Source organism: Mastacembelus armatus, chromosome 18 (assembly GCF_900324485.2).
Source record: "Mastacembelus armatus chromosome 18, fMasArm1.2, whole genome shotgun sequence".
Taxonomy (NCBI): Eukaryota; Metazoa; Chordata; class Actinopteri; order Synbranchiformes; family Mastacembelidae; genus Mastacembelus; species Mastacembelus armatus.
The window spans coordinates 4,401,979-4,429,270 of NC_046650.1; the positions used below are offsets into that span (position 1 = coordinate 4,401,979).

At 41.3% G+C, this 27,292-nt stretch overlaps 2 protein-coding genes across 4 annotated transcripts in view; both read right to left on the reverse strand.

The window, feature by feature from the left end:
* The window catches only part of LOC113122302 (nectin-4-like), a 192,898-nt gene that overhangs the window by 88,565 nt on the left and 77,041 nt on the right, over positions 1 to 27,292 (reverse strand). The gene's annotated exons all lie outside the window — the stretch shown is intronic.
* The window catches only part of dock11 (dedicator of cytokinesis 11), a 49,789-nt gene that overhangs the window by 13,859 nt on the left and 8,638 nt on the right, over positions 1 to 27,292 (reverse strand). For 2 of the 3 annotated variants that reach the window (XM_026293483.1, XM_026293491.2), the window contains exons 7-44: positions 26,916 to 27,011; positions 26,283 to 26,417; positions 25,567 to 25,750; positions 24,705 to 24,784; positions 23,707 to 23,790; positions 23,355 to 23,495; positions 22,182 to 22,466; positions 18,249 to 18,371; positions 18,069 to 18,151; positions 17,188 to 17,310; positions 16,865 to 16,941; positions 15,640 to 15,824; positions 15,456 to 15,521; positions 12,841 to 12,933; positions 11,898 to 12,021; positions 11,617 to 11,729; positions 11,336 to 11,419; positions 11,139 to 11,228; positions 10,764 to 10,885; positions 10,598 to 10,667; positions 10,325 to 10,450; positions 9,984 to 10,055; positions 9,419 to 9,565; positions 9,152 to 9,235; positions 8,539 to 8,650; positions 8,095 to 8,133; positions 7,024 to 7,205; positions 6,391 to 6,504; positions 5,850 to 5,925; positions 4,821 to 4,909; positions 4,436 to 4,556; positions 4,084 to 4,150; positions 3,671 to 3,718; positions 3,204 to 3,349; positions 2,324 to 2,439; positions 2,011 to 2,148; positions 691 to 873; positions 214 to 327 (exon numbers count right to left, since the gene is read on the reverse strand). In XM_026293483.1, the coding sequence (XP_026149268.1) occupies positions 214 to 327; positions 691 to 873; positions 2,011 to 2,148; positions 2,324 to 2,439; positions 3,204 to 3,349; positions 3,671 to 3,718; positions 4,084 to 4,150; positions 4,436 to 4,556; positions 4,821 to 4,909; positions 5,850 to 5,925; positions 6,391 to 6,504; positions 7,024 to 7,205; positions 8,095 to 8,133; positions 8,539 to 8,650; positions 9,152 to 9,235; positions 9,419 to 9,565; positions 9,984 to 10,055; positions 10,325 to 10,450; positions 10,598 to 10,667; positions 10,764 to 10,885; positions 11,139 to 11,228; positions 11,336 to 11,419; positions 11,617 to 11,729; positions 11,898 to 12,021; positions 12,841 to 12,933; positions 15,456 to 15,521; positions 15,640 to 15,824; positions 16,865 to 16,941; positions 17,188 to 17,310; positions 18,069 to 18,151; positions 18,249 to 18,371; positions 22,182 to 22,466; positions 23,355 to 23,495; positions 23,707 to 23,790; positions 24,705 to 24,784; positions 25,567 to 25,750; positions 26,283 to 26,417; positions 26,916 to 27,011 (4,332 nt within the window). The remainder of the gene's footprint in view (positions 1 to 213; positions 328 to 690; positions 874 to 2,010; positions 2,149 to 2,323; positions 2,440 to 3,203; positions 3,350 to 3,670; positions 3,719 to 4,083; positions 4,151 to 4,435; positions 4,557 to 4,820; positions 4,910 to 5,849; positions 5,926 to 6,390; positions 6,505 to 7,023; positions 7,206 to 8,094; positions 8,134 to 8,538; positions 8,651 to 9,151; positions 9,236 to 9,418; positions 9,566 to 9,983; positions 10,056 to 10,324; positions 10,451 to 10,597; positions 10,668 to 10,763; positions 10,886 to 11,138; positions 11,229 to 11,335; positions 11,420 to 11,616; positions 11,730 to 11,897; positions 12,022 to 12,840; positions 12,934 to 15,455; positions 15,522 to 15,639; positions 15,825 to 16,864; positions 16,942 to 17,187; positions 17,311 to 18,068; positions 18,152 to 18,248; positions 18,372 to 22,181; positions 22,467 to 23,354; positions 23,496 to 23,706; positions 23,791 to 24,704; positions 24,785 to 25,566; positions 25,751 to 26,282; positions 26,418 to 26,915; positions 27,012 to 27,292) is intronic. The other variant, XM_026293497.1, reaches the window with a different exon arrangement.

Genomic DNA, 27,292 nt, shown 5'->3' on the forward strand with positions numbered 1-27,292 from the left:
ACTTGGATCAGATGTGTTCAGCCAATCAGAAAACCTGCAAGACAGCAGCGCTCAAGGACCAGGGTTGGAGACCTCTGCCTTAGATAATGCTGCATGGGCTTTTATGTTTTTCTCGTTTTAATGCTTTTTTTGTGAAATGACATTAGGTTTAGAGCTGTGAATAGCAAGACATCCTAGGTTTTCCTACACTTGCCCTGCTCGTTTGTACTATACCTTCATGGCCTTGTCACTGTTTGCAAAGTTGTTGATGATGGACAGAGACTCCTGGAAGCGAGAACTTCCAGTCAGCGCCACATCGGAGATCAGCTGGCTTACTGCAATGATGATCTAGACAATTTAAAAAAAAAAAAAAAAAGGCTGATGAAGTGCAGGGGAGGAATGACAATGAAGAACGAGAGCTGGACAGGAAAAAACCGAAAGCTGGAAATATGCCAAATACATGTACTGACAAGCTCAGTGAGAGCTAATGGAAAGTGCAAGCAGAAGAAAAAGAAACTCAAAACCAGCAGGGCATCTGTGTTTGAACTGGCTGAACATCCACCTTGCATTCTTGACCTTCAAAAAAGACTTACAAAACCACCATGTGTGTTGAACGTTGACGGTACAGCTATGTTCACTGAGCAGTTATCAAAGGCCAGAAAAAGGACAACATGCTTCCTCTGTGTCTCTCTTTCCTTGAGAACACTTTACCTGCAGGTGTGTGCGTAGAAAGGTCTTCCTCTTGGTGTACTCGTAGTTGTGTCTCATCAGCAGGTAGAGCAGGGCAGATGCCTCGGCCCTCAGAGACCCCAGCTTGGAGACGCAGCACTTTAGCACCTCACAGCACAGAGCCTCACACAGCGTCACCCGGCCCTTAAACAGCACCGATGGGAACTGGCGGGAAAATGTGTTAGTGTATTAAAGGCAGCTCCAGGGAAGGGACAGGATTAGAAAATACAGTAAAGTATGTAAAAGCAGAAAACTGGCAGTAAGCCAATAGTAAACAAACTACTGCAGCAATACCTTGAGGCTTTTTAGGACTGAAGATAGACGTGGGTAGACATGGACACATTTTGCTTATACATCTTTTGTGAGAACAAATCAACAATAATGCTTCAATACTTCCCTACCCTTGTTATCCATTTATGATTGACTTTCTGTAATAAAGAAACTTTAACAGTGTCACATTGTTGCTTTCATCTTTCCATGGTGTTTAATGACAATCAAAAATAAACTAGCTATTTAACACATTTTAGAATCAATGTCCAGGATTTTCTGTGAAGTATTTAAATGAAGTTGCACTGCATTTCTTGTTTGATACTCTGCCTATTCTGTCACAGGCCTGGATTGCTTTGCATCTGGCAATGTGTGTGTTTACTGCAGCAGAGTGTTGTTTATCACTTGTGAGTCTGCAGAAGCCTACGACTCTTACTGTAACAGAAAAAAACATGCCAGAACAGAGTCTTCCCTGCTGCTGTCCTCTGATTCATCACATAGACAGCTACTGATGATATCAGAGAATACCTCTAGGAAGTGGGTGGTAGCTTCCAGTGGGAACAACTGTACATGTGGCCTCTCACTAGCCAGAAACTGAGGGTTGTTAGGGATGGCTTCTGCTTCATAATTACTGAATAGATAAGGAATCCTTAAAAAAAGCACACAATTTACTATAGTATAATAAGCCTAGATCGGAATATGGAAACCAGGCAGGGGTGATGCCAATAAACACAGGAAAAAAATATTTATTCTATGCATCCACTCATTTCCTCTTCCCCTTTCAAGTGCAGTGTAGCCGTGCAAACTGATCAGGGTGTTATTAATAGCAGAATGAGAAAAAATGACTGCAAGCATGACATGTAAGCTGGACAAGCATCAGTTTACATAGCATTTGTTTGTTTATGATTGGTGAATAATGTTGTAGGAAGTGTCCAAACAACAAAAATATATCAGCCTTCATCATCAGCAAAAACACAGCATTTAAATGTGTTTATGTTTGTTTCGCTACTGGGCCCTGTGTGAGAGCCGACATACCTTGTTAATGAAAGCCCTGAGTGTGGCAAACACATGTCTGAGAGCGGCTTCAGATTGGCCAACTTTGATGAAGGTCAGATAAACATCAAAGACCTTCTTCATCAGGGGGTTGTGACCTTCGCTGTCCAGCAGCTGGGTCTGACAGACACACACATGCACACACACACACACAGACACATACAAACTCTTTTGTAAACACACACAACTGCGCACAACGATAACCATCTTTGAAGCTGGGTAGTTTGAATATTTAGTCACCTTTGAGTCTATGTAAATGTTCTATGTGTGTGTGTGTGTGTGTGTGTGTGTTAACCTTGAAGCACTGAGTAAAAACAGACAGGACATCCAGAACACTCAGGGAGACCTCGGTGGACATGTTGCCCTCCAGCAGAGCCTGATGGTGAATTTCTGCCTCTGATGGGCCTGTCCCTAGAACCCACACAGGTATAAATGCAGAAGAACATCAGGAGACCATGTTATGCAATGAAAAACATATTCATTACTGCTTGGAAGAAAAAGCTATACATTGTTTACTGCATTCGAGACTTTAACGTATAGAGACGAAGCTGTAAACCTGTTTTTACATGCAGAGATCTTTATTCTAGACTTGCCATAGCCTCGGCTACAGTAATGGTGTCACTGTAAAGTGAATCCCCTTTCAAATAACTAAAAGCTTCTATGTACTGCATGCCGATGTTAGGCAAAAGGTGTCCCTTCCATCTTCGCAAAAACCTCACAAATCCAACTATTAAGTTCAAACAATGTTGCAAGGTTGAAAAAGCTTTTCTTCCATTTCTACACTGGAAATGTGTTTGCTTGGTTTTATTACAGCCTATATGTTAACTATAACAACATATTAATTGCATTGATGCAAAAGGTCTGCATTCATTTAAACTGTCCTTTTGTGTGGTTGGCAGGGATAGTATTTACTCTTAGTTTTGTTTTACTGGTCCAGTAACTTCTTGATAATTTCCTGAGTACCATATCCTGGAAAGCACATCTCTATGTAACCCGATACTAATCAAAGAGACAGCATCCACAATATTGCCCAATAATATACTTGTCTGTAGTTACACAATTACACAGAACTATGTTTTTACATTTTTTATTCTAGGAAATTAGTTGCATATCCGTTCCTTTCTTAGGGAAATAAGATAAAAAGTTCCCTGAACATCTGAGCTGATGTTTATTACCTATATTGAGAGTGAGTGATGCTTCCATGGTGTTGAATTGGTTTATCTTAGTCTGCATCAGACTGGCTCGGTTGTAGCGCATGACTGGCATCGTCTGGGACTTCCTGTCTGAAGAGAAAAGCTTCGATGCACAAACCTCCTGGCTCCTACATGAATTATACATCCACAAAAAGAGAGTGCTTGGTTTGAAAGACACAGAAAGATACAGAAAGGAAATGCTGCATCATCTGCTGAAACTTTCTAACTAGGCTGCACATATCCAGCTGATTATACTACCAATTAACACTGAATAAATCCTCACAATCCAAACACCATGAATATTTCCATGAGATCTCTCTAGATAACATGGGATACATGCTTCCTCTAACCCAAACTTTGCACTAATTTACATTCCTGGTTTTAGCAGATAAGGCAGATGATGATAGATAAGGCAGGTAAGCACAGTATTGATGGTTTATCAGCCTTACCGGCCAATGTTCCTCTTCCCAATGTAACGAAAGTTAATCAGACAGATCCTGCAGGGGGAGTGAAAATCACAGAATGTGTGTAAACAGAAGCAGGTGATCAAGCAGCTCAATTTAAATTCTGGGGTGTTTTCAAGATCTTAGTCCTGTGTCATATAGACTGTGGGGTTGTTTTAATCTCCACTCACAATACATAAAAGTAAAAAAATATGTACCTTTTAGAAAAATAATTTAGATATGGATGTCTGTATATTTTTGCTTTATTCATATCACCCTTAGCATTTAATATAGTGTTAATTAGCAGCTTGGCAGAAAAAAAATAGATGGTACACAACAGTTACTTTAGTTCCCATGGTATTATTATATTACAACATCTAGGTTTATGGTGAAAGAATGGTTTTTCACACACTACTCACTCGAGCAAACTGAGGAAGTTCATGATGTCCTGAGGGCTGATTTTGTTCCAGTAGGCCATGAGCGTGTCTGTGGATAACAACAAAGAAATTCATTGATGTGTGTTGTTTTCACATTTATCAAGCTGTCCGTGTTGAATAAATAGTTCCTGGTGATTTTAGAGGAGATCATAGCTAAAGTGGCCAGACATCCTCAATGGGAGAAGCTTAAGATCACTGTTCCAGCCCTGTAGCAGCCAAGCCAAATTTCTATGGAGACTCTATCCCAGAATAGCAAAAGGGTTACTTATGTCATATCCTGTGTATACTGAATAAAGACCGGACTGTGTTGCACGGCTAAAAGTTCATCACTTACCCTCTGACAAGGTCTTGACAGTATGCAGGAAAGACAGCAGAAGGCCTCTGATCTCATACTGGCCCAGTCTGCCGATGGGAGGCAGGGGGTTGCTGCTCATGGTGGAGCCACGTCGATGCAGCTACAATAACATGCAACACATACTCAGACGTCTTCTAACCAGAACTATACAATGGGCTATTCTGAATATGTAATACCAAATCTGATGACCAAATCAGTTTTGTTTCTAAACGTTACACAAAGAGGTGTTGGGAACTTTTTAGTCACTTAAATAAAGATTTGGTGCCACTAGTGAAAAATGTATAAGGAATAAACAAAAACTAATTCATAAACAATGCACTTATAAAGTGATCAACAGTGGGTCAAGTGGGTGAAATGCCCTCACCTCAGTGCTGTCTGGGGTTCCAAGATCCATAAACAGAGAGCTTCTGGAGTCCTCTCTCCTCACAACGTGGCCATTCTGTACCGGCAGACCTGGAGCAAACAGCAAATCAATTTCAGAGGAGATTTTGATACTCTCTACAGCAAAATACAGAATTTATGGTGAGCTTGGATACAAACCAGACACAAAATATGCTGAGACACCCCTAAGTACTGTATCAATTCCTAACATATTTTGAGAATTAAGAAATCTCAAGTGATCAATTTAGAGGAAATTTAACTGACTTTATACAGCTTGATCAGCTGAGCCTGTGAAACCAGCAGACTAAGTGGTTCTGTCGTTCTGAAGGAACTTTGTGAGGTCTGAGAGCACAAACTGTGCTATGTCAACAGGGATTAGACATCCAGGATATTTTAGCTTCATGTTTAGTTTACATCTGTCTCTTGTATTTAACCTCAAAGCTAAATAACTGGTGACCTATTAGAAATATTTATCTCTCCTAAAGGTATAATATTCTTAGTCTCACTAATACTCTGCTTTAGTCCAACATTTAAATCTGCATCTAACTTCAGGCAATACAGAAGCTGATATTGAAGAAAGCCCATCTGAGATTGGACAAGATTCAAAATGACCATTCCCATGTTCACTGTGTTTGCAACCAGCATTGTTTGTAGTGAATTTTTTTTTTTTTTTTCAAACTTCTTTCGGCCATTCTTATAGCCATGCTGTCCTTGCTGCTACCGTTATCCTGATAATCTCGGCTCATCTTATCTTAACAACATCATCACAGAACAGCCAACCTCGGCTAAGTGCTGTGACGTAAATGCTGCCAAATTCCACGAAGACATAAACGACACGCACACACACACAAAGCATGCTGTTAGCAGTACGTCTGGCACACAGCCGCTGAGTGCTTAATGGATGAAGTTGTGTGTGGCTGAAAAACTGCTTTGCGGTGATAATGGATGATCTATAGGCAGGAAGAGAACAGATGCTACACATATCAATCAGCATCTGTGGTTCTGAACTCACCATGGTCTTTTTCAATTGCACTGCTGATTCGCCTGCTGTCTGTGGAACTGCTTGATATAAGGTCATCCCTGGAGCCCTGGACAACCGCAGGATGGAAGATGTGAAAATTGCACTGATAAATATGCTTATTTCAGGTTTAGGCCAACAAAAGTGGAACATGCATAGACTTGATCATAAACAGCATGTGAAGTACTTTAAATCCCATTGAATCAAAGGCCATTCATCAAGTAACAGTCTGTTAATCTTAGTCTTTTCTAGGTGCAAAGTCCAAGAAACTGTAATTGCGATTTCTTCCAAAGGACCTACAACCTCCAGTCCTCCAGCACCTCCAGTTAACATTTCCTAGTGCAAGCCTCTCTCTCTTTGTGAGAGAGAGGATTTAAAGCTGCTCCACAGTTCTTTATTTATCTATTTCTTTCTTTACATATTAAGCAAAAAGTTTTAATGGGAGATGATGACAGTGTTAGTTTGCATTATAAAACAGTAACAACCTCACAGTGGCAGTGACATTGCTTTGTGGGACGGGGATGAGGGGACTCACATTGAGGCCAAGTCCAGGGCTGGAGCTGTGTGGCTGGGCAGACAGCTGCTTCAAGTTCTGGTAGAGTAGCTCAAAAAGAGGTAGATAGAGCAAACAGATCCTGGCCTGCTGGTTCTAAAACAAATAACTTACATGAGAGTCTGAATAATAAATGCACCTAAAGCTATGGCTGAATTCTGATGAGTGAAATCTATTCGTGGTAAATACGCAGTAACTGTCTGTCGAAAACACTGCTCAATAGCCATCTGTTATCTGTTGCTATCAGTGGCGCCCACATTCTGAACACCACCTTGTTTGCATAACTGACAATGTATCTTGACAGGAGTGAACACAATATCAAACTACTGATTAGCATATGTTCAAAGTGACATTTGTCAGGCCTTGGCCATCTAATATGAGCTTTTTGCCTGCAAGCTGTGAGGTTCTGATTCAAACAGGTTTCATGGTGGGACATGGAGGCAACATTTGCATACTTCACAGGCATCAACTAATATGAATGTTCCTGCATTATCGTCATGAAAATTAAACTTTGGCGGTAAGATTTCAGTATAACTAACAATGAATATGAAATCCAGTGTTTGGTTAACCAATTTTCAGGTGTTATGACTGAATATGAGTGCCACCTTCCCTCACCTTGAACGCTGTGTAGCGGTCATCCATGGCATGTTTAATAAGAAGATTCTTGAGAACGCTCACAGCCAGCTGTCTGACCTCAGCTCCCTGCTGCAGGGCCTCGGCCACTTCTCTCAGCAGCAGACCCACCAGAAAGTGGTTACGACAGTATTCTTCCGTCAAGCTGAACTCTAGACTCTGATCTGTATGGTTGGGTCAGATAGGAAGTGACAGTACATAATTATTTGGACACTTAGGTTCATGTCATATTTTAGTATTAAGAGATGTATTCAAGTCAGTGCCTCAGTCTGTCTTGGGAATTATGTGAAGCTGTAGCTGGCTGACAGATAAATCACATCAGACCAATAACTGCTACTCTTATACGTCGACTACAATATTACAATACATACATGTACAATACAGGCATGATTGTTCAGTAAGTTGTAATGTAAGACAAACTGTGAAAAATTTAATCGAAGTGACACTGCAAACAAGTCCAAACCAATAAGCAACAGAACCACAGAACACATTCATTCACCACACAAATACAAGTGGAATTAAAGTCATTCATTTCTCATTGAATAATTAGGAAATGTGCAATTCCCCAATCTGTCATTATGTATATTCAGAAAAGAGCAATAAGAATCAGATGTGACACTGCAACTGAGAAACTGCAGATTTCATAACACAGTTAGTTGCAGAAATACTAAAAGCGTCAATGCAGGAAGTGAGTAACTATCTGCACTTCTCCTTTCTAATAACATGGCAGACAGAGACAGAGAGAAGACGCACACAAACGACAAGAGCAAGAACCTCAATGTCATGAGGGAGGTTCCCGTCTGGTGTTTACAAGTGTTAAGTCACTTAAGCATTAAGAGAAGTTGATTCCCACAACAGTCAAGCTCCTCTCTTCTGCAACACACAGGCTCGGGCCCTGGCAGGCACATGACTACGTAGTGAATGAGTGCCCAGTGAGAAAAGGGGGCTGACAGAGCAGTGAGTTAGTGCAGGTCAGAGTAAGGAGCAATCATATTGAAGGTGCATACGACAGCGAACGTTGATGTAAGGTATGGTGCGGTGGGCGTCACCTACCTACAGGGCCAAAAAGCTCCGTCGCATACGGAATAAAATCTGACCACAAGCAAAACACAAAAAACAGAGAGGGGGAGTAAAAATAATAATACTGGGGGGTAAAACTGTAAACAATCCATGCAGACTTTGCACAGCACATGGTTGTTTGCGTTTCACTTGTGCTTATGTAAAACATGTACTTAGGTGTTTGATGAACTTGTTAAGCAGGAAGAGATGGTAGCAGGTAGGTTTGGATTTGAAACCTGCTTATTAAAGTACCTGTGTACTGTATGCATGGGCCAAACAATCAGGCAGGTTAACAGAGGGGATCAGTGTGGTGGATGCAGGCCAGAACAAGCTCAGTGGTGAGGGATGGGGGTCAAGTGAGAGCTAGTCAGTGGTTACATGTGTGGTAAGAAGCGTAATACATTCAACAGAAGGCAGATAATGATGTGTGACTCTCACCTTGTACCCTCTGCAGCTTGGTGCGCCCAAAAGCCATGGGCAGGTTGAGAGGAATGAAGTGCTCGTGGTTACACACTGTCATCAGGAAGTCAAATTTCATTTCAGTCAGCACCTGTGGCAAGCAAACATATAAGTCTGTACCCTGGGCACTCGCACACAAATTTAGTGTTAACTGCCTCAGTGCAGAAATATAATACTCCCCATTGTTTAAATATAATCTTTAGCACAGCTCAAAGCGCTCTTCAAATACTGATATATGTCTGCATTTAATTTGTTAGTCAAATGTTGTTCTAGGAATAAATGGGTATAGATAACGGATGGACGGTTTGGACATACATTGTTGATACCTAAAGAGCGAAGAGCAGGAGGAACAGTACGTTTGTTTAATCTGGACATAACATGCAATGTAACTGAATTTAACAAGTTACACATTAACAAGTTTCTTACCAGCTGAGAATGTTACATTTAGTTTACAAATGTCCTTTATAAGTTGCCTCGGACTTTCAACTATTCCACCAGTTCAATACATTTTTCCTTTTTACAAACAATACCTACAGCACTTTTTACTGATTGTGCTCTCTTATGTGCTGGCCCACTGAGCCGGGACATGTACCTTGGGATCTTTGAGAGTGAAATGACACATGTAGTGATTGACCAGGCCGAAGGCAAAGCCTCTGTTCATGAAGGTCAGGCACCTCTGTGGAGAGAGGAAGCTTGGTTAAAAGGCACACTGCTGTAGTACATGCAAGAGGCAGGAAGAGACGTGTATCAAGCTCAAGATGAATCCGTGAGTCTCGGGTAGCACATACATACATGTCCCCAAACATGCTTTAATAGGTTACATGAGCTTGGTTTCATGCTTTGAATGCAGGGTTCAGACCTTGATGAAACTGGCCAGGCTCAGGTTGATGCAACGGGCTTCTTCTGGGATTTCCATGTGTCTGATGGTGATGTGTGGCATAATAGACAAGACCAGAGACTGAAGAGCTTGGTGAAAACTGTCGGAGAAGCGCTGGGCCCGTGGCATCTAAAGACATAGCCAGGACAATGCAAACCACTTATTTAAAGACATTAAAAAGTTAGTGTCAAACATCAGGAAACACATAGTATACAGAAAAACTTGGAGGTATACACTTTCTCCACATGCTGAACACCGTGCACTGCTGGTCATGACCAAGATAACATGCAGAGCCATGACAAAACAATGTGAAATAACCACAGATTTATTTATTCACTATGAATCACCTTTCCTGCTTTGTGTTTAAGGTGTGTGTCACACTTAGTATGAATTTGTTTGAGAGATCCATGCCTGCTAAAGATGTCCTTCCACAGAGTACCTTTACGCTCAAAGACTAGTATTGCTAAACATGCTGGCATGAACGTCAGGTGATGATGTATTGCTCATTTTTATTGTGCAAAGGATGAAGAAATCACTCAACACCAACCTTCATGCGGTTGCCCTCTTGTAGGTACTGGGCCATGGATTTAGCCATGGTTTCAAAGAAGAACCAGGAGTACTGCATAGTGATCAAGGAACAGTGTTAGGGGACTAATGGTACTGAATAACACACAGCATTCCTGGAAAGGAACAACACAGATGATGAGCAAGAAAAGGGTCATAAGGAGAACACATATTGAGCTCCAGTCTTCTCTGGGAGTGGTCCTGCCAGAAACGAAAGAAATTCACACTTTATGTCTTATGGACACAAGAAGGTGTTTTATTGGAAAGTCTGACACCTGCTGTTCTGCATTGGTGCTACAATAGCAAACCGATGGGGCGACCCACCTTGAGCAGTTTATTGCTGGTGTTGAAATCAGCAGTTTGCTTGAGGATGGCAGTGACAGCAGTGGCCAACACCTCATGTGTGGTCACAGAGTTTCCTGACGCAGGATTGTTGGTCACAAACACATACTAAGGAGGAAATACAACACAGATCAAGACACACAAGATGTAGTTTGAACTCAGAATGACAGTAACAACAGTTCTCTGTTCTCTGTTGTGCACAAGTGCAAGAAACATATGCTTAACTTTGTTTGAATGTATGTTTTGGCATGCTACCTTAAGAAAGGAGCGCAAGTAGTGTTCCAGTCCTTCCTCATGACATCTGGAGACTATATGTATAATCACACTGAAAGTACAGAGCAGGCCAATGATAAGACTGTGAGTATTTTTATCAGGGAAAAACACAAACTGAAGCCACATTCTACACCACTGAACAACTGACCGCAGAGAGTTGACAGCAATCTCATGGGTTTCTTTGGTGGCCGCTGTGAGCACCTCAAACAGCTGCATCAGCACTGTTGGGAGGAAGTTGATGATGATATGAGTCTCCATGGCATGTAGGCACTGTGGGGAAAAAAGTGGGAGCAAGAAATAGAAAAGTTATTAAAAAAAAAAACAATAATAAGGTGAGAAGAGAATCACCCTGCTGCAGGCAAAGAGAGCAACAACACGGCAGGTATGATTTGGGATTGTCTGAGAAACGTCTGGTGATTTCATCCAAGAAGATTCACCTGAAAACCGCATCATTCTCTATGGCTATTTGTCAGGAATATTAATTTTGTGTCTGGAAATGAGCCCTGCCCTGAAATAAGTGCACCTTCAGGTATTTGATAAGCTCTGCTGAGTTTCCCTCTGATGTCGTCCTCATCAGCTGGCAGTGCTGGAAGAATTTGTGTAAATGCAGGTCCTGTGGAGGAAACATACAAGTCAGTATGACACTGTATACCAGCTGCCTTCGTGCAAGCTTTACATGTTCGTGAGTATGTAAAGAACAAAAACAGATTCAAGTTGTACCTGAGCATATATTGTTGATACAACATGGGTCCTCACTTTAAACAGTGTCTTGGCATTTTCCACCCACTTGATATCTGGTTGGGACTGTTCAAATGAGACAGACAAAACAGAATTTGTCTGTAGTGCTTTACTTTTGCCAGGAAAGGATTGAAAACACTGCTCATATTGACATTTTGCTCATATGCTAGCACTCTTACTGCTAAACATGAATGAGATACTGTCTATTAGCTCAAAGGGCTAGATCAGACCCTGGGTTTTGGTGCCCAGGTCTGTGGTTCTACCTTCCTGGTGTCCTGACACAGGTATCCAGCAGGCAGGGTGGCAGCTACAGGTAGCTGGAGTTCCACCGACTGCATCCTCCCATCTTTTAGCAAAGGCACCCAGGAGTAACCAACTGGAATGCATAATATTAGCAGAGTTTTGATGAAGTACATACTAAAATCCTGTAAATCAACAAAACCTTGAAAGCAGCATGTTGCCAACAGTACAACAGCAACAGAAAAATAATCTCAATTAAAAAGTCAGTATATGATACAGTAAAAGAAATATCTTCCAGATTTACCCAGTGACTCTACTCCCTCTCTCTTCTTGCTGCTGGCCTTGCTATTGGACTCACAGCTGATATGGTAAAAGGTGAAGAGGATGTGGTGTTTCTCATGCACATGGACAGGCAGCTCAATCTTCACCTGCACACAGTGGAAAGAGGCCACCGCTTTAACATCACTTTATTTTTTTTATAATCGCAGGAACATGATCATATTGATACCAATAACAGATTTCATAGTTATTTAAAGCAACATTATCAAAGGTGCTTCATATTTCTTTGGATTTTAAACACTTTCAAGGGCAAACACCTAAAAGTTATTAACAAAAAAAAACATTAATTTCAACTGTAGTTGTATTTAACTCTGAAATCCAAAGAATATATGTGACAAGGTATCCTTTAGTGAAATGTATGAAAGACATTGTATCCAACAGGGGGCAGCAGCAGCAAGGACACATACACCTTGGCGCACTGATTTTCTCACAGGAAATAACACATGCTGCACAGACCCTTAAACTGTTTTTCCACAGATACAGTGCAGACTGAGTGCTGAGCGCACAAACAAATTGGTTAAGAGTGTTATGAACTAAAATGACCTTTCAGAGAATCACATGAATATGTGTCATTCAGTTAGTAGAATTTCTACTCTTGTCTTAATCAACTAAAGCTCCTGGAAAACAGCCTGTGACAGGCTAATCCTGACTCCTGAAATGTCAGAATCTTTAATACATTAATAAATCACTTTTATATAGGACATTTCAATGTACAACATAAGGATTTTGATTCAAACAGAGATTGTTTTTGTCCTGTGAGTGTGCCACTGCGCAGATATGTCTGCACTGGGATGTGTGACTGTTGAGAAGTCTGACTTCAGGAATGATTACAGTAAGTCACTTAGGCCTATACAACTGCAGATGAACCGGAGAATCTATAGAGCCAAGACTTCGTGAAGTCTTCTCACCTCGTCGTAGAACTCTGGACTCTGGTTGTGGTGCAGGACGGCTGCGTATGTGCTGCTGGCGAACAGTGAGTCTCCAGGCTTGCCGTAGATGCACTGAAAGACAAGGAGGTACATCAGTCATCCAGCTCTGGCACTTTGATGTTGGGGCAGGCGGTGAGTAAGCCCTCAGAAATCTGTGGTTACTGACAATATTTGGAGAAAAGATGGGTTGAGCGTGCAAACCCGTCATCGTATGCACCTTTGAAGCACCAAGAAGTTAAACAAAGCCTGGAGCAACTAGAAACAGGAGCCTGAAATGATCATGGGCATGGGCACTGATTTGACTAGAGGCCTCATCATAAAAAATTATATGTATTTTGAGGCCTTGTTAACTAAGCAGCAGTGCCCTTCTTCCTCTGCTGCATGATAATGACAAAAAACCAACACAGAACAATTGCAGCACTTTGACTCCACATATGGTGGTGACATAAATATTCATTTTATTTTCCAAATTGCAAATAGAGCCAGCAGCCGACTTAATTGAGGGAATCTTTTAACTCTGGAAAACAAACTGAAAAACACTGCACAGTCAAAGCTCTGTGGGAAAAATGAATCGCTGTAGCAAGGTCAAGCCGGACCAGGGCAGGATATTTCTAATGAGGGGTGACAAAGGGGAAAGGGAACATTCAGATCTGTTCTGACGGCTGGTTTGATACTGTAATTAGGATGCTAACAATTGTAGTCATCACTAATGAACAATAATGAGCAGCCCTGGCCAGAGGAAGGACAGAGTTCTGGAGCCAACTGATTGAAATTGAGACTGAGAGGAGCCAGGACCAGAAAAACAGCTGCACCCTTTAGCAGGAGGACTGGATGAGCCTCGAGGATGGGAGAGGCTCAGAGAGAGGACAGGGTTCGAGTTCTCAGCCCAGTTTGGGAAGAAGCTGGAGGTGGTGATAGAGCTGGGGGCGAAGCAGATTTCAGCACAGTTGTGTTCCTGCTGATCACAAGGAACAGTAGCGCTATGGGTGGTGCATAGGTCTGCGTACCACCATGGAAAACATCATATTTAGGTCTCTAGTGCAGCAATAAGTGGATGACAGATGGGAATCTTGATTATCTGACTCAGGATGAGGGTTGAGGTGTAGCTGGAGGAGCTGTCTGGAATCTTATCAGCCAGAGAGGCTGCCCTGTTCATACATGTACTGTACCACACAAGGACAGAAAGCCACTGTTTTCTGATGTGTACACTGCTAGAACTAGTAATCTTTTACACAGCTTCAAATAAATCAAACCTGAGCTCATGAATGAGGGTTTGACAGGTCAACCAAGAGATTTTTTTTTTGGACAAAGACAACAGTTTGTTAACATATCAATGGATTTTCCATTCCAATCATCTGGAAAATCTCATCTTGAACTTTCACGTTGCTGTTCCCCAGAGCATCAAAAGAATTTCCTTTAGTCAGATGTGTCTTACGCAAAACCCAGAGCTTCCTTGAGCTGGATGATTAAATCTCCTGAGAGTTGTGCCACTGGCCCCTGCTCTATTTGTCAACAACCGTTCGCCTTGTTTTACGCTTGACGGCACGGTGATATTTGTGTTTCAATAAAAAACATCAAGTGTGAATGTTTTGGCAGTTAAGGTGAAGGAATTTCTGATTCCCTCTCACCCTCTGGAAAAGTAAAACGCAAAACAATCCATGGTGCTTTGATGACTGTTTCCACCCACAAATATCTGTCGTGTGGCTGGAGAAAAATAGAAAGGAAGAGAAGAGAGAGAGCGGGTGGCCATTATCTTCCTTTGCCAGCTATAATAACCACTCTCTGTAAGCTTTTCCTCTCTCCTTCTCTGGCCCCTCAGCCACACTCCGACTTCCACTTTGTGTAAAGCAATTTAAAGGAAAGTTCATCATGTCTGCTACTGACCAAACCTCACTTCGACATTCCACAAGTTATCCTTTCTTCCTTCTTTGCTGCACTTCATTTCATGTGTTCAGTCTGCAACTTAATATCTAACTTTTGCCTTGTGTTTGTATTTTCTGTTATGTGACCATGTAACTTACAAAAGCATTTGTAGTTAGAAAAGCATAACATATTTAAAATTTCTTTATCAAAGACAAATCCAATATAGGGAAAACTCTCTATTTCAAGAATACCAAATATTAGAAGAAATAAAAAGTATTTTGACAATACTCTAATGATTTAAAATGAAATAATCAAAACTCTATAAGAAAAGGTAATGGTGTTATAATGGTAAAGGTACATTACAGTATCACAGGTAATATCCATCCATTATCTATACTTGCTTACTCCTTAACCAGGGTCACAGGGATCTGCTGGAGCCTATCCCAGCTCTCTCTGGGTGAAAGGCAGGGGTACACCCTGGACAGGTCACCAGTCCATCACAGGGCCACATAGAGACAAACAACCTCACACACTCACACTCTAACCTGCTAAGTCACCATGTTGCCCCATGTTTTAAATTTATTTTGAAAATATCAGATTAATCCTTGCAATCACACTCACATACCACTATATGCAATCAACACTAATTCAAAGATTACATACTCTTTGAGACAACAAATTCAAATAAATCTCACTCACATGGTACCATGCAAACAGTGAATATGCCTCACCTTTAAAGGAGCTGCGCCTTCTTCATCTGAATCTCTGAACTGGATGCAGACTGCGATGTTCCTTGCCTGGTGTAGACAAAACATTACACCAGTCACTTAATCATAGAGTCCAGTCAGTGATATGTGGTTAATTTTCATCAGTCATTCCCAGCATCTCCATCCTGCCTGATCCTGAGTCACACACCTTGGTAAACGTCTTCTGGTTGTCGTATTTCAGCTGTAGGGGGTAGATGTAGACTTGGTTCTTGTAGGTGGTGAAGGGATAGTTGTACTTGGCCTCGTCTGGGAGGAACTCCTCAATCTCCACTGATACCCGCTCACAGCTGTCCTCAAAGGGCTTGACAGGAATGTAAGAGGAAGTCACTGTATCTGGGGACACAGCACACAGGTTAGGGAGCCAAGCCTCCACTGCTGGGTTCACATTTCCAGTGGCACCCTAGAAAACTGCCTGAGGAGTCAGCTTAGGGGCATTCAGTTGGCAATGGAAACATGGTTGTCCATTCAAATTTGCATGAATATTGATAAACAAAAAAAAGTCCTTGTAAGATGAATGTACAAGGATTTGGGCTGCACAGGAAACTATGGTTTCATCAAAGTAACAATTATCATAACTACCTTCTGGAAGGCATTCTGAGTACTTTATTCACTGCTGCGATTGATGCAAGATGCTGCGGTCTATCCTTTATTATAACTCTGAAAAATTCTACCACATGCTCTCTCCTCCATGTGGGTACGCTCCGTCACCAAAAATGCATCCTTCTTTCCTTCTCCTTATCCTTGCCTTTGTGACCTCAAAGACACTTTTGGTTACTGCATGTCTGTAGTTGCTAACTCACCCCTTCAAAATGATGTGTTTCTCTATCACCTTCCTGTCTCTTTCTTTTTTCAACATACTGTAGGTCTAGATTGAATTGTTTGCATTCCAGGAACAGGAATATTTGTTTATATCTTTTGTTGTTTCATATTGTTGATCTTTGCACCTGTTACCAGTTTCTGATCTTTAATCTTGGTGATCAAGACATTCAGGCTTCCATGTTTCTACTTCCGTATTTCACATACCACAGTTTCGATATAATCAGCACTAGCAAAATGTGAACATGAGTCAACTGTAGATGCCTAAGTGATCACAGGGAGGCAGTGTGCCTCTTGTACCCTAAGTCAGAACTGAAAATGATACTGACTAAAATATACAGTAAAATCTATTGTTAGGCTGTCCAATTTAACCACAGCAGGCTCACAAAGCTCTTTAATGTCATATTGAAAAATGCCTATTTTCAAACCCAATATTTTTCACAATGCAAAGTAACAATGCATTGCAGCTCCTTCAAATCTTAAGTGGTGGAATGGTTAGTGTGTTTTCAAAGTAGGTAGCGACAGATGTCAGTTTAGGGATAGAAATGTCAGCATACTTGAGAGATCAGGTGGGACACACTCGATGGTGACATTCAGCTGTCCAGGAATGGTCTGAAGCTTGCTCTTCTCGGGTCTGTTGAAGAGGAGTTTCAAAATAAGATGAAGGTGCAACTAAGTGTGAATAAACTACATTTTTAAATTTACAGCGTGTTGTGTGTTCATGTGATACCATCCATGTGGCAATGCCGAGTACTGTCTCTTGTGCCTTGCCATTTGAAATCCAGACGTGAAAGGCACAAATGTTTGAAGTGTGAAAAAAAGTTTCATACCCTAGTTACTAAGTCCTGGCTAGGATAGCAGAAGAGCCGTGATGACTTACTTCCTGATGTCACCCAGCAGCTTGATGATGTCATCAGTGGAGATTTTGCTGCTGTCCTGGCGATACAGAGGAGAAAACTTCCCATCCATGTCTAGGCTGCCCTGAGCATCTTTAAACACCTGCCTGGAAACACACAACATGGCTACAGCAAAATACTCATCTTTCAGACTGTCAGAGATAAACTTTAAGCCCTGTCTGCTTTTATTAAATATAGAGGGCTAATTTAAGTCAAAGTTTAAGTTTATTTTCTTTTCATTCTTTCCTGCTTGTTTTCCAACTATTCCTGCTCTACTCACTGCTGATTACCTATATCAGGTGGGTTCAGCCAATCAGAAGCTGCAAGATACCATCTCAGATAAAGGTGGCGGGGGCTAAGAAAAAGTGAATTGGTATCTTTCATCTTCTGATTGGTTACACACACCTGATATAGGTAATCAGCAGTGAGTAGGGCAGGGAGTGTTGGAAAACAAGTAGGACTGTGGTCCTCAAGAACCAGGGTTGGGCCCCTCTGCCCTCAACTAACCCGATCGCAGCTTTTGCTTCACATTTCAATACATGAATAATTAGCATTATAAACATAAAGATTTAATTCTAACATGTTTTGCTATGAAATCTCTATGAAAAGGACAAAACTGGAATAAATAACATATTAGCTTAACCTTTTCCCACATCTACTGGTTGCATGTTGAAGCATATAATATAGATGACGTATAACATTTATACATTATAAATGAAAGGGCATTTAGGTTTTAAAATTCAATCCATTATCTTATTATGCTGATATCTTTTAATGCATTTGTGGAAGGCCATTCCAAAGAAAAATCACATAAGCAGATTTATTACCACGTATTATATTGACTCATGGATTATTCTGTTCTTACTTGGCAGCCCAGGCAAAAGGCATCCTGTACTGGCCCAAGCGTTGACATGTCTGCTTGGCAGTTTTGAGCACTTTCTGAGCAGTCTGTGATGACATGGAAGAAGACAAACAGAAATCATGAAATCTACAGGGAAGAGAAAAAGTGTATGTGTTCAAATGAGATGAAAAGCAAATGCTGGACCTTGTTCATATCTGATGATTTGATATATGGCTCGGCAGAGTGGGTGATGCCGTTCTGTAACACCTTCTCCACGCGGGCCACCAAGAAGATATCTGCATGAGGGTTGGTTACTGAAAAGATAGCCTGGTGGACAAAGGGAGACATTGAGTGAAGAGGCTGATTAATAGTGTGTTAATCAAGATCTGTGGTTGTAATTCAGTTGGTTTTTCCCTTCAACCCTGCTTGTAGGATTTCTCCACATTTGATGTATACATGACTTTAGGGAGACGACTTCCTCCAAACTGCTAGGAACTCAAATATATATATATATCTATATATCAGCAATTCCAACTTAAAATGTCTATGCACATTTCAATTCATCTGCTGCTTCTCAGCAAGATAAGTGCAGGGGGAAGTGGCTGCTGGTAGCTGAAGTTATACAGGAAAACCACATGGGGCTCATATCTATTTTTGGTCTGGTGAAACGGTGCTGCCTTTAAGCTTGTAGTGTCAGTTCACACAAACCATCTCAACAGGACAGAAATTACATTCGGACAAGGCCATGCTGGTCATATTAATATGCACACACAGAAAGGAAAACCCTCTATGGAGGTTTCCGGTAACAGAAATAAAAATCGATACAGAAGCAGCGTGAAAGCAGTTTGGAAATGGTAAAGATCTAAGCAATGAAACTGAGTGGGAGTAGCTGCAGCACTGTAGTGGTTAACACAGCTCTAAATCAAATAAATGCAGACATCACAAACTGCACATTAATAATAGATATCTTAGAAAATACTATTTTGGTGGACACACACACACATCCTAGTCACACTCGCAGTCATAACCATCGTCTCCTCTCCTGTTTCCCCACCATTCAACATTTTTTCCCCAGAATAGCTCATGGCGCAGCTCCTTTCAGCAAATATAAACCACTGCTGGTTTGTAACTGGAACAAAACTGCTGAAACCCCTTAACACTCGCACTTGGACGATTGTATTTGATTTGTGAATTATGTAAGGAACTGGCGCAGAGGTTTCCAGACAGCTGCTGATGTAGTGCAGAGATGTAAGCAGGGGGAGGCTCTGTCCTTGGACCACACCCAGTGCACCCAAATTAAACTGTGGTCAGCTGAGCTATGCTGGCACACTAATCACAGAGGTAGGGCCTACAATGTTAATATGTATGTATATCATTTGTCCAGCTGGTATAGAAGGTTCACAGATGGTGAATGTAAACAATAAGTGCATGAGTTTCAAACTGTATATAAAAGTGTCACTGGTTGCTGTATTCTCTTCTCAATACTCATCCTCCCTTTGAGTTGTGTCTGTTTTCAGCCTGTTGCTATGATACTCTTGTCATGGAAATGGAAAGTGAGTATCTGCTTATGTTTTAGAACTTAACTGCTGCTAAATTAACAACAGGCACCAGTCTAGCTGAGTGACTGACTCACATTAATGAGCCAGACAGACAGAAAGACAGAGGCGTGTGTGTGTGTGTGTGTGTGTGCTGAGCTTGCAGCACCTGCAGGACTCTGAACAAAGCCAAGAAAAACACTCACATAGAGGCTGACGATATAGGTTTTTCAATGGTCGATATTTTGGAGAAAAAAAAAAAACAATGCCGATTTATCATGCCTATTTTTTGACTATGTTGGATCAATTTTCTTTTATAGGGCATTTGAGTTTTTCGTTTAAAAGTCAGGGGCAATTCTAGGATTAGAGTTGTAGAGGTGTTCAGCTCCAAAGCAGAATGTGATATTTATACAGTATCTTAGGTCCAGTGCTCTTTCTGCTGACATCTCCTGATCTCTCCCATTCTCTCCCTATCTGTCCCCCTCCCTCCTTCTTTGTGCTGTCAACCAAATTGCAAACTTGACATACAATCACAGAATCTATGATCTAATAAAAGGTATAGATTGATCCACAGCCATTTATAAGATTGTTCTAATTGAAATATTGGGCAGTACAGTCAGATATTGTCATTTTGACCTCACTTTCTGACCTGTACCTGATTGTTTTATTTCGGAAAACAAATTGCATACCTATGGGAGAACAGATTTATATTTACAATTAGGGTTTGCCCAATGCTTTACTTCATAAATGTACTGTCAATATATTTTCTATGCTACATAGCAGTTTGGTAATTAGCCATGTGGTTGTGTTGATGTATGCAAATTAGCCATGTGGAGTGATGTTATTTAAGTTTACTGTAAACATGAAACTTAATTTCTTTTATTCATTGATGTAGCATATTTGCAATGTTTTGTAATACTATATGTCATTGCCCTTTCATCTCCACATGAACTGGAATAATTAAATGCATCAGTTAGCTCATTACCTGGCAAGTGTGCAGCTAATTTTAATAATATCAACAATCAATTTTCTACAATGCTTACAGTCAGAACATTCAGCAGCTGTATTTGCTGTGGTTCAACTTGTGGTTTAATCTCCACCATGAAATCCACCGCTGCTTCTTCTGTGTTGATTTTATGTGCATGGACAACACTGGGCTGCCATGGACGCATGCCCGTTAATCAGCTTAATGTGCTCAGCCATCGGCTGATGCTGATTATGTTAAAAAATGGCATAAATCGGCCCGATTAATCGGTCGACCTCTACACTCACACATGGGTGTTATGTTTTCCTAAATAGACCCTTGACTTGAAATGTGGCAGAGAGAAGGGACGGCACCTAAAATGTCCTTAAATACATAATCAAACTTCTGAAATCACTTGCAAATGATAGCTGAATGAGCTAAATTGCAATCTCATGTGGATCCTTTCAAAGTTCTTAAAGGCCAGGACATAAACCAAGGAATTGTTTGTAGACACACTCACCATCTGGAAATACAAACACGACGATGGCACGGAAATGGAAAGCACAGCACTTAAATGAGAGGAATCAATCAGAAAAACACTTTTATCATGTATTTGGGTAGAAAGGTCCATCACTGAGCTGTCACAGTGTCAGCAGAGGCCACTGACATCAGAGGAGAGCAGGGAATCCATCAAGTGCTCAGTTATCCCTCCTCCTACCCAGGCCAGCTGTAGTTAGTGTGTGAAATCTGAGCAGTGTTATAGTCGAATTGTAACTCAGCAGTCTGTCACCTCACTGAGCTGTGTAAGGCCATTTTCAAAGCAAGGCAGGACTGAGAGCTGCTTTGAAAAAAACACAACCTGAAAGGCCTGGAAAATGTAGGCTGACAAGAATGTTCCACTGATGATGCTGAGTTAATGTGTTTCTTATAAACTGCAGATATTAATAGACTACATTTACTTACTTACTATGTACTTTTTACAGTACTCTTTGTATTTATACTTTCACTTGCTCTGAGGGCACAACGCACAGAACATAACCCACTGAAGTACACAGAGGTTATCTCCCGTGTTTCCGGTCAATTTATCTGTGTCTTCAGATTTTTTTTAAACACATTTTCTTTATATCTTCACCTGTATCCTTTTTTAAGTTTGAAAGTAAGCTGTATTACTTCATATGGGAGCACACTGTTGTTTGGTGTTATTACTTCCACATAGGTTTGTCAAAAGGAGGAGCTAATGGTCACAAGGTTATTGGCATGTGACTCCCTGCAGTTCATCTCTCTTGGAAAGCAAAGCAATCCGCAGAATGGAACTAATAGCTTTTAATTGTTTCTTCATGTGGGCTAATTGCTATGAAAGAGTCACTCTTCAAAAAACTAAAGAGTAAGGAAGTGAATCACTTTCACATCAGCAAACCTCTAACCCGACATGATGATCAAAGCCCTGTGTAATAATCAAGTTACACCAACCCCCAAAATGCAACACAGCAAACATGAATTTACTCTTGCAGAATGAATGGAACATTGTGGGTGTTGGTAAGAATAAGAGCAGTGATTCAGGTTTCACAGCCAGTCCTGAATAGCAACCTTATAGTACATCGGTGATTCAGTTAGTAATTTCCTCTATCATGTTTCTACCTGTGTGGGAAAGCGCAGCAAAGCCTCAGACACCCTCTGAAGAACAGGCAAGCCATTCCCTCTTCCAGAGTCTCCGTTCATCATGGCTCCACCTCCCCCTCCTCTCTCCCTTACTCCTCCTCCTCCTCCTCCTCCATCTGAGTCCGATGAAGGTGAGAGCTGGCCCGAGGCATCAGTCAGCATCTCTCTGACACATGGCGGGTTGAGGTCGACGTGGAACTCGGCCGAGATCTTGCAGTTCTTGGAGACATCGAAGAGAGCGAGGCTGATGAAGAAGGGTTCCACCTGGATTACAGCAGGGAGATGGCTGAGGGGTTTCATAATCAATTTATGACTGATTACTTTTCTGTGTATCATATTTGACACTAGTTTCATTTAGCTTCATTTTGTTTATCTTCATGATCTTAAACTGAACTTGTTTTCTCATGTAATATTATACGTGTGCTACAGAAAACCAAAACAACTCAGTGTAGGCCACCTCCATTATGCCAGGTTGGGTGGTTTCTACATAAAGGACAGGCCTCACTCAGTCCAACTTAAACATTAAGGCTATATGATGGAGCAGAAGAGGAAAAGAGTGTGTGCTGCTTCTAAACTACAAACATGAGTCAGGTCAGTTCTTATACCAGTCTCTTTAATGCAGTAGCAAACAGTTGGAGGCGGTATGCAGTAACTCGGTGTTTTATGACTGTAGCAATCCCCTTTGACAAAGGCAGAGCCCAAACACGCTCCAGACTGCTGCCTCATACACGTGGAAGCTCTTCATTCATGATACATTAGACATTTCCTAGACTCTGATGAAAACAGCTGTGTTGAAATATCTAGATTGTTTGCGCCATTAAAAGCAGCTAATCCATTGGTGTGCTCCAGTCTTGTCTCTCCTCTAGTGTTACGTTGGCTTGGTTACTTCCATTGCTTCCAGACAGGCCAATATAAATTATGAAGTTATATAATCTGGGCCAGCACTGCAGAGGCTGAGGGCAGTGGAAGAGAAGGAAAGCTGTGTGTGGTGGTTAGATATGCTCAAGTGCAAGTTCCATTTAATGTTTTTCTAACAGGTAAACATGAGCCTAGTAGGACAATATGAAACACAGAAAGCAGAGGAGGCAGTGGTAGGCTTACAAAAGCACAACATGAAAGAGTCTGAATGAGTGAAATAAGGTGATAACATACGTTGGTGAGGACGCCATCGCCCTTCTCACTAACGCAGCCCTGGAGACTGAAGGTCAGGTCATGGCAGCTGACCATGATGCGGCGACCAAAACGCTCCTCGAATGGCTTCACATCTGGCTCTATGCCTGAAAAATCCAACCTCTGGAGGGTCGACAGCGGGGAGGAGAGGAAAGGAGGAAGCAGGACAGATCAGAGGAAAAGTGAGGAGATGCATGTAGGATAGGGAGGGAGACGAGGAAAGGTGAACAGGATGAATGGTACAGAGAGCGGGAGAAATCAAACAGTTTGAATCAATACTGAAATAAATAAATCATTGGACAAGCAAAAAAGTTCAAAGATGCACCTTCTGTACCTGTGTCTCAGGATCCAAAGAGAAAAGCTTTTGTCTGCTTTCATTCCTGCTGATCTTATTGAGCTGGTCTGTCTCCCTGGTGTACTGTAGACACAGAGTGGGGGAACGTAAGGGAAAGAAAAAGGATTGTCAGGAAAATCTATTCGATCATGCAGACAAATTGATCCACTGTGGTGACCCCAAATGGGAGAAGTCGAAAGGGAAAAAAAAAGATGTAGGTAGGAAAATGAAAACTGTGGCTTAAAAAAGAATAATAGTTTACATTACAATGCACCAACACTGTCCATTCACTGCCCGCCAGTATTTCTCGGCTATTAAACCAACACAGACCAACACAGACACAGAGTAAAATGAGGAGAACACCAGTCAGCAGACCAAGACAGAAGGAGGAGGAATGGCGTCTAATGGAGACAAACAAATTAAACCCTCGGGTTACAGTAAGAGCCTTAATCCATCTGCCCACTTCTCCTCCCCTTGTCTCTGCGCTCACTGTGTCCAGCCTGCAGACAAACTCAAGTGATCTTTTGCATTGAAGGGGAGAAGCTGTGCTGGAGTGGCCCAGAGCAAACAGAGAAGCATCAGCACAGAGCACACAGGGCTTTGTAGTCTGCATAGCTTTGGGTTTGTGGACATGTTAAAGCGGCAGAGTCTCTGTGGAGTAAATACTGCTAGAGATACAGCTGCTCTTCAGCTTTACAATCAACTAGACATTTCTACACAACAGCATTTTGAAAAATACAGAGAAATCCAAAGTATTTTAATATAATAAAATTTCTGATTTAGAGAAATTGTTTTTTTCTTTTCTGTTTCTTTTTACTATCATCTGCACTGTAATTGGCAATAAAAACAACCCTACAAATAAATAATTATTACATTAATAAACAGGTCCACAATACACAAGGAGAGACAATTTGTCAAGTACAAAAAATGTGAAATCTTAAATCTTTCAGTATACCTACAAATATCTCAATAAGTAACCATCCATCCATGTTTCATACCTTCATAAGTTCAGTGTGTAAGCTCCTTCCCAGGTTCTCCAGCAGGCTCTCACCTTTACCTTGACTGGCAGTGTCGTCATCTGCTTGGACAGGACAGCGATCACACATGAATACAGAGACAACAAATCATGCTACTGCATATCAGGCCCAATACAGCTCTGCTCACCCACTGTTTCCCTAATGGCTCCCTTTGTGTCTGTGTAGCTTTTTCCTTCCAAACTAATATCTTTCAGTCTGCTGGCAAAAATAAAAAGAGGCTGTTCACTATTCTGCTGACTCCCAAGTGACACATGATGGACTGAATGAACTCAACTACCCCTCCATCTTTTTGGATTGACTTCCAGTGTCTCATCAGCATCTTGGAGATTTCTGACCAACGAGACCGATTGGGGTTTATGGATGCTGGTAAGACATAAGCAAACTGCATAAAACTGCTGGCATTCTTCCACAGATCAAGACGAGCACTAAGTTTAACGACAATTCACCATAACTGCACTGTAAAAAAAACTTGAATTTGCTAGTGAAACTAAAGAGGAAAACACACAAATACAACAGTCTTCAGATTTCTAAGCTTCGACTTGCTATGTACCTGCACAGCTGATGTGCAAGCACCTCCACTGGCAGCAGCTATGATGTAGGTGTAGTGTTAAGTCTGTTCACTGCCAATGTATCATTGTAGTAACCATTGGGCATTGGGTACCATTAAAGCAGGCTCGGGATTGATGTTCAGCCAAGTTTTTACAATAAGACAATAAAGCTTCTTCTTCTTCTTTATTATTATCATAATTCACTAGCCTAGAGACAATTTTCAGTAAGGCTGTGAATAATAGATTGATTATTGACCGAGGTCTCTATAACTGACCCAGAGCACAGTCCAATGACTCTGCACCATTCCTCCTGTCCTGGCCGGCCTCAGTGCTGCTCTGCAGAGCCTGTTTCAGTGTGACCACCCACTCCTCCATCTCTGCTTCGCTGTCTGCAGCCAGAAAGTGACTGTAGCGGTCCTGCATCTTCAGCTCAAAACCATTACGGCGCATCTTAGGGCTCTGAAGAAGGAATCATTTTGCTTTATATTATTCTTTTTTTCAAACTTCAATAGAACACTGGCAAAAGATACAAAATCATCTAATTTCTGCTAATAAGACATACTACAGCACATTTACTGCAGACTTTGACAAAACAACATCATACATCACATTAAACCCACTGGCCAGAGCGAGGCCCCCACTTTGCCCATTTATCCCATGAGAGTTTTCATCGAACTGAAAGCTTCCTGGCAGCCTCTCCAGCCAGTACAGACCTGAATGAAGTACCAGTCTGTGCCATGAGCCAGCAGCACTTCATAATATGCTGGAATCAGACTTTTCTGCCCAAGTCAGTGGTATGCAGTAAATCTATCCAATCAAAGTGGCTAAAAGATTAGGGAACTTTCATGAAGGGAAATACACTAAAACTTAAGCAACCAGCAGGTTATACTCCACGCTTAAGAGTTGGTTAAACTGAAAAAAAAAATCCTCCTAAGAATACTTCAGTATTCTTAACTGTGCAAAGGATGTTTAATTTTACAGCTGTACATACCTGAATGACATCTATGCAGGAGTCCAGGTAGATGGAGCCTTTGGTTTCCTTGCAGTTCTTCTCATCTTTGTAGGAGTTGAGGATATAAGAGCCATCAGGGAGCTGGGACAAGTAGAAGTACCTCCTTTTGAACACCTGCAATTCAAAAGAAGTCAGACACATTCCTATTTCAACAGTTTCTGATAGCTCATTACAGAAAAATGCAGTATGAAATGTGGTTACCAAACACATTATTGCTTAAATTTATGTTGCTGTTTCTCAATGAAAACAAGACATCGCAGATGCTGCACTATGAAACAGTTGGCATTATATAAATCTTTTAAGATCTTTCTCATTTCTGTTTATGCCTCTTGTGATGTTTTTATATTTATAACACTGCCCGTGCTGCATTCGCTGTTAGGTTTATATTGTTTTTGTTTGGTTCTGTTTCATAAAGCCCACTGACTCTTAATATACAGTATAATGGGAGAAAACAACACAGACAAAGAGCCTGAACTGTAGTTTCAACCATGAAATTGGGGCAGAAACGACAGTGGAATTAGTGGAATAGTGAGGCCTGCATGTTGTTGTGTTGGTTCATTTGTTGCTGTTATGCTGTATGTGTAACAGACATGAGGTCTGGTGCTGACTCACCCTCATGGAGACAGACAAGCTGCTGTTGATGTTAGCTTTCTGCAGCCAGCCCTGTTTCATGATGCCTCCCCTCTGAGAGCACAGTGATGATGAGTCCTGACACACACACACACACACACACACACACACGCACATGCACACACACACAAAATCAATCAAAAATTTTTAATGCTGGTTAATTTAGGCTTATGCTTCCTTCAATAGATACCATACTTTTAGGCAATATACTGTGGAACGATTTCCCATAAAGGAGTCATCATAATTGGAAGTGCCATCAGAGCAGCTTCACCAGACCTTAACTACCAGGGGACTAATCACCAGAACCACAGAAAACACAAACATTTCTCGCATGGGATTAGTCTCTCAGTGTGCACTCT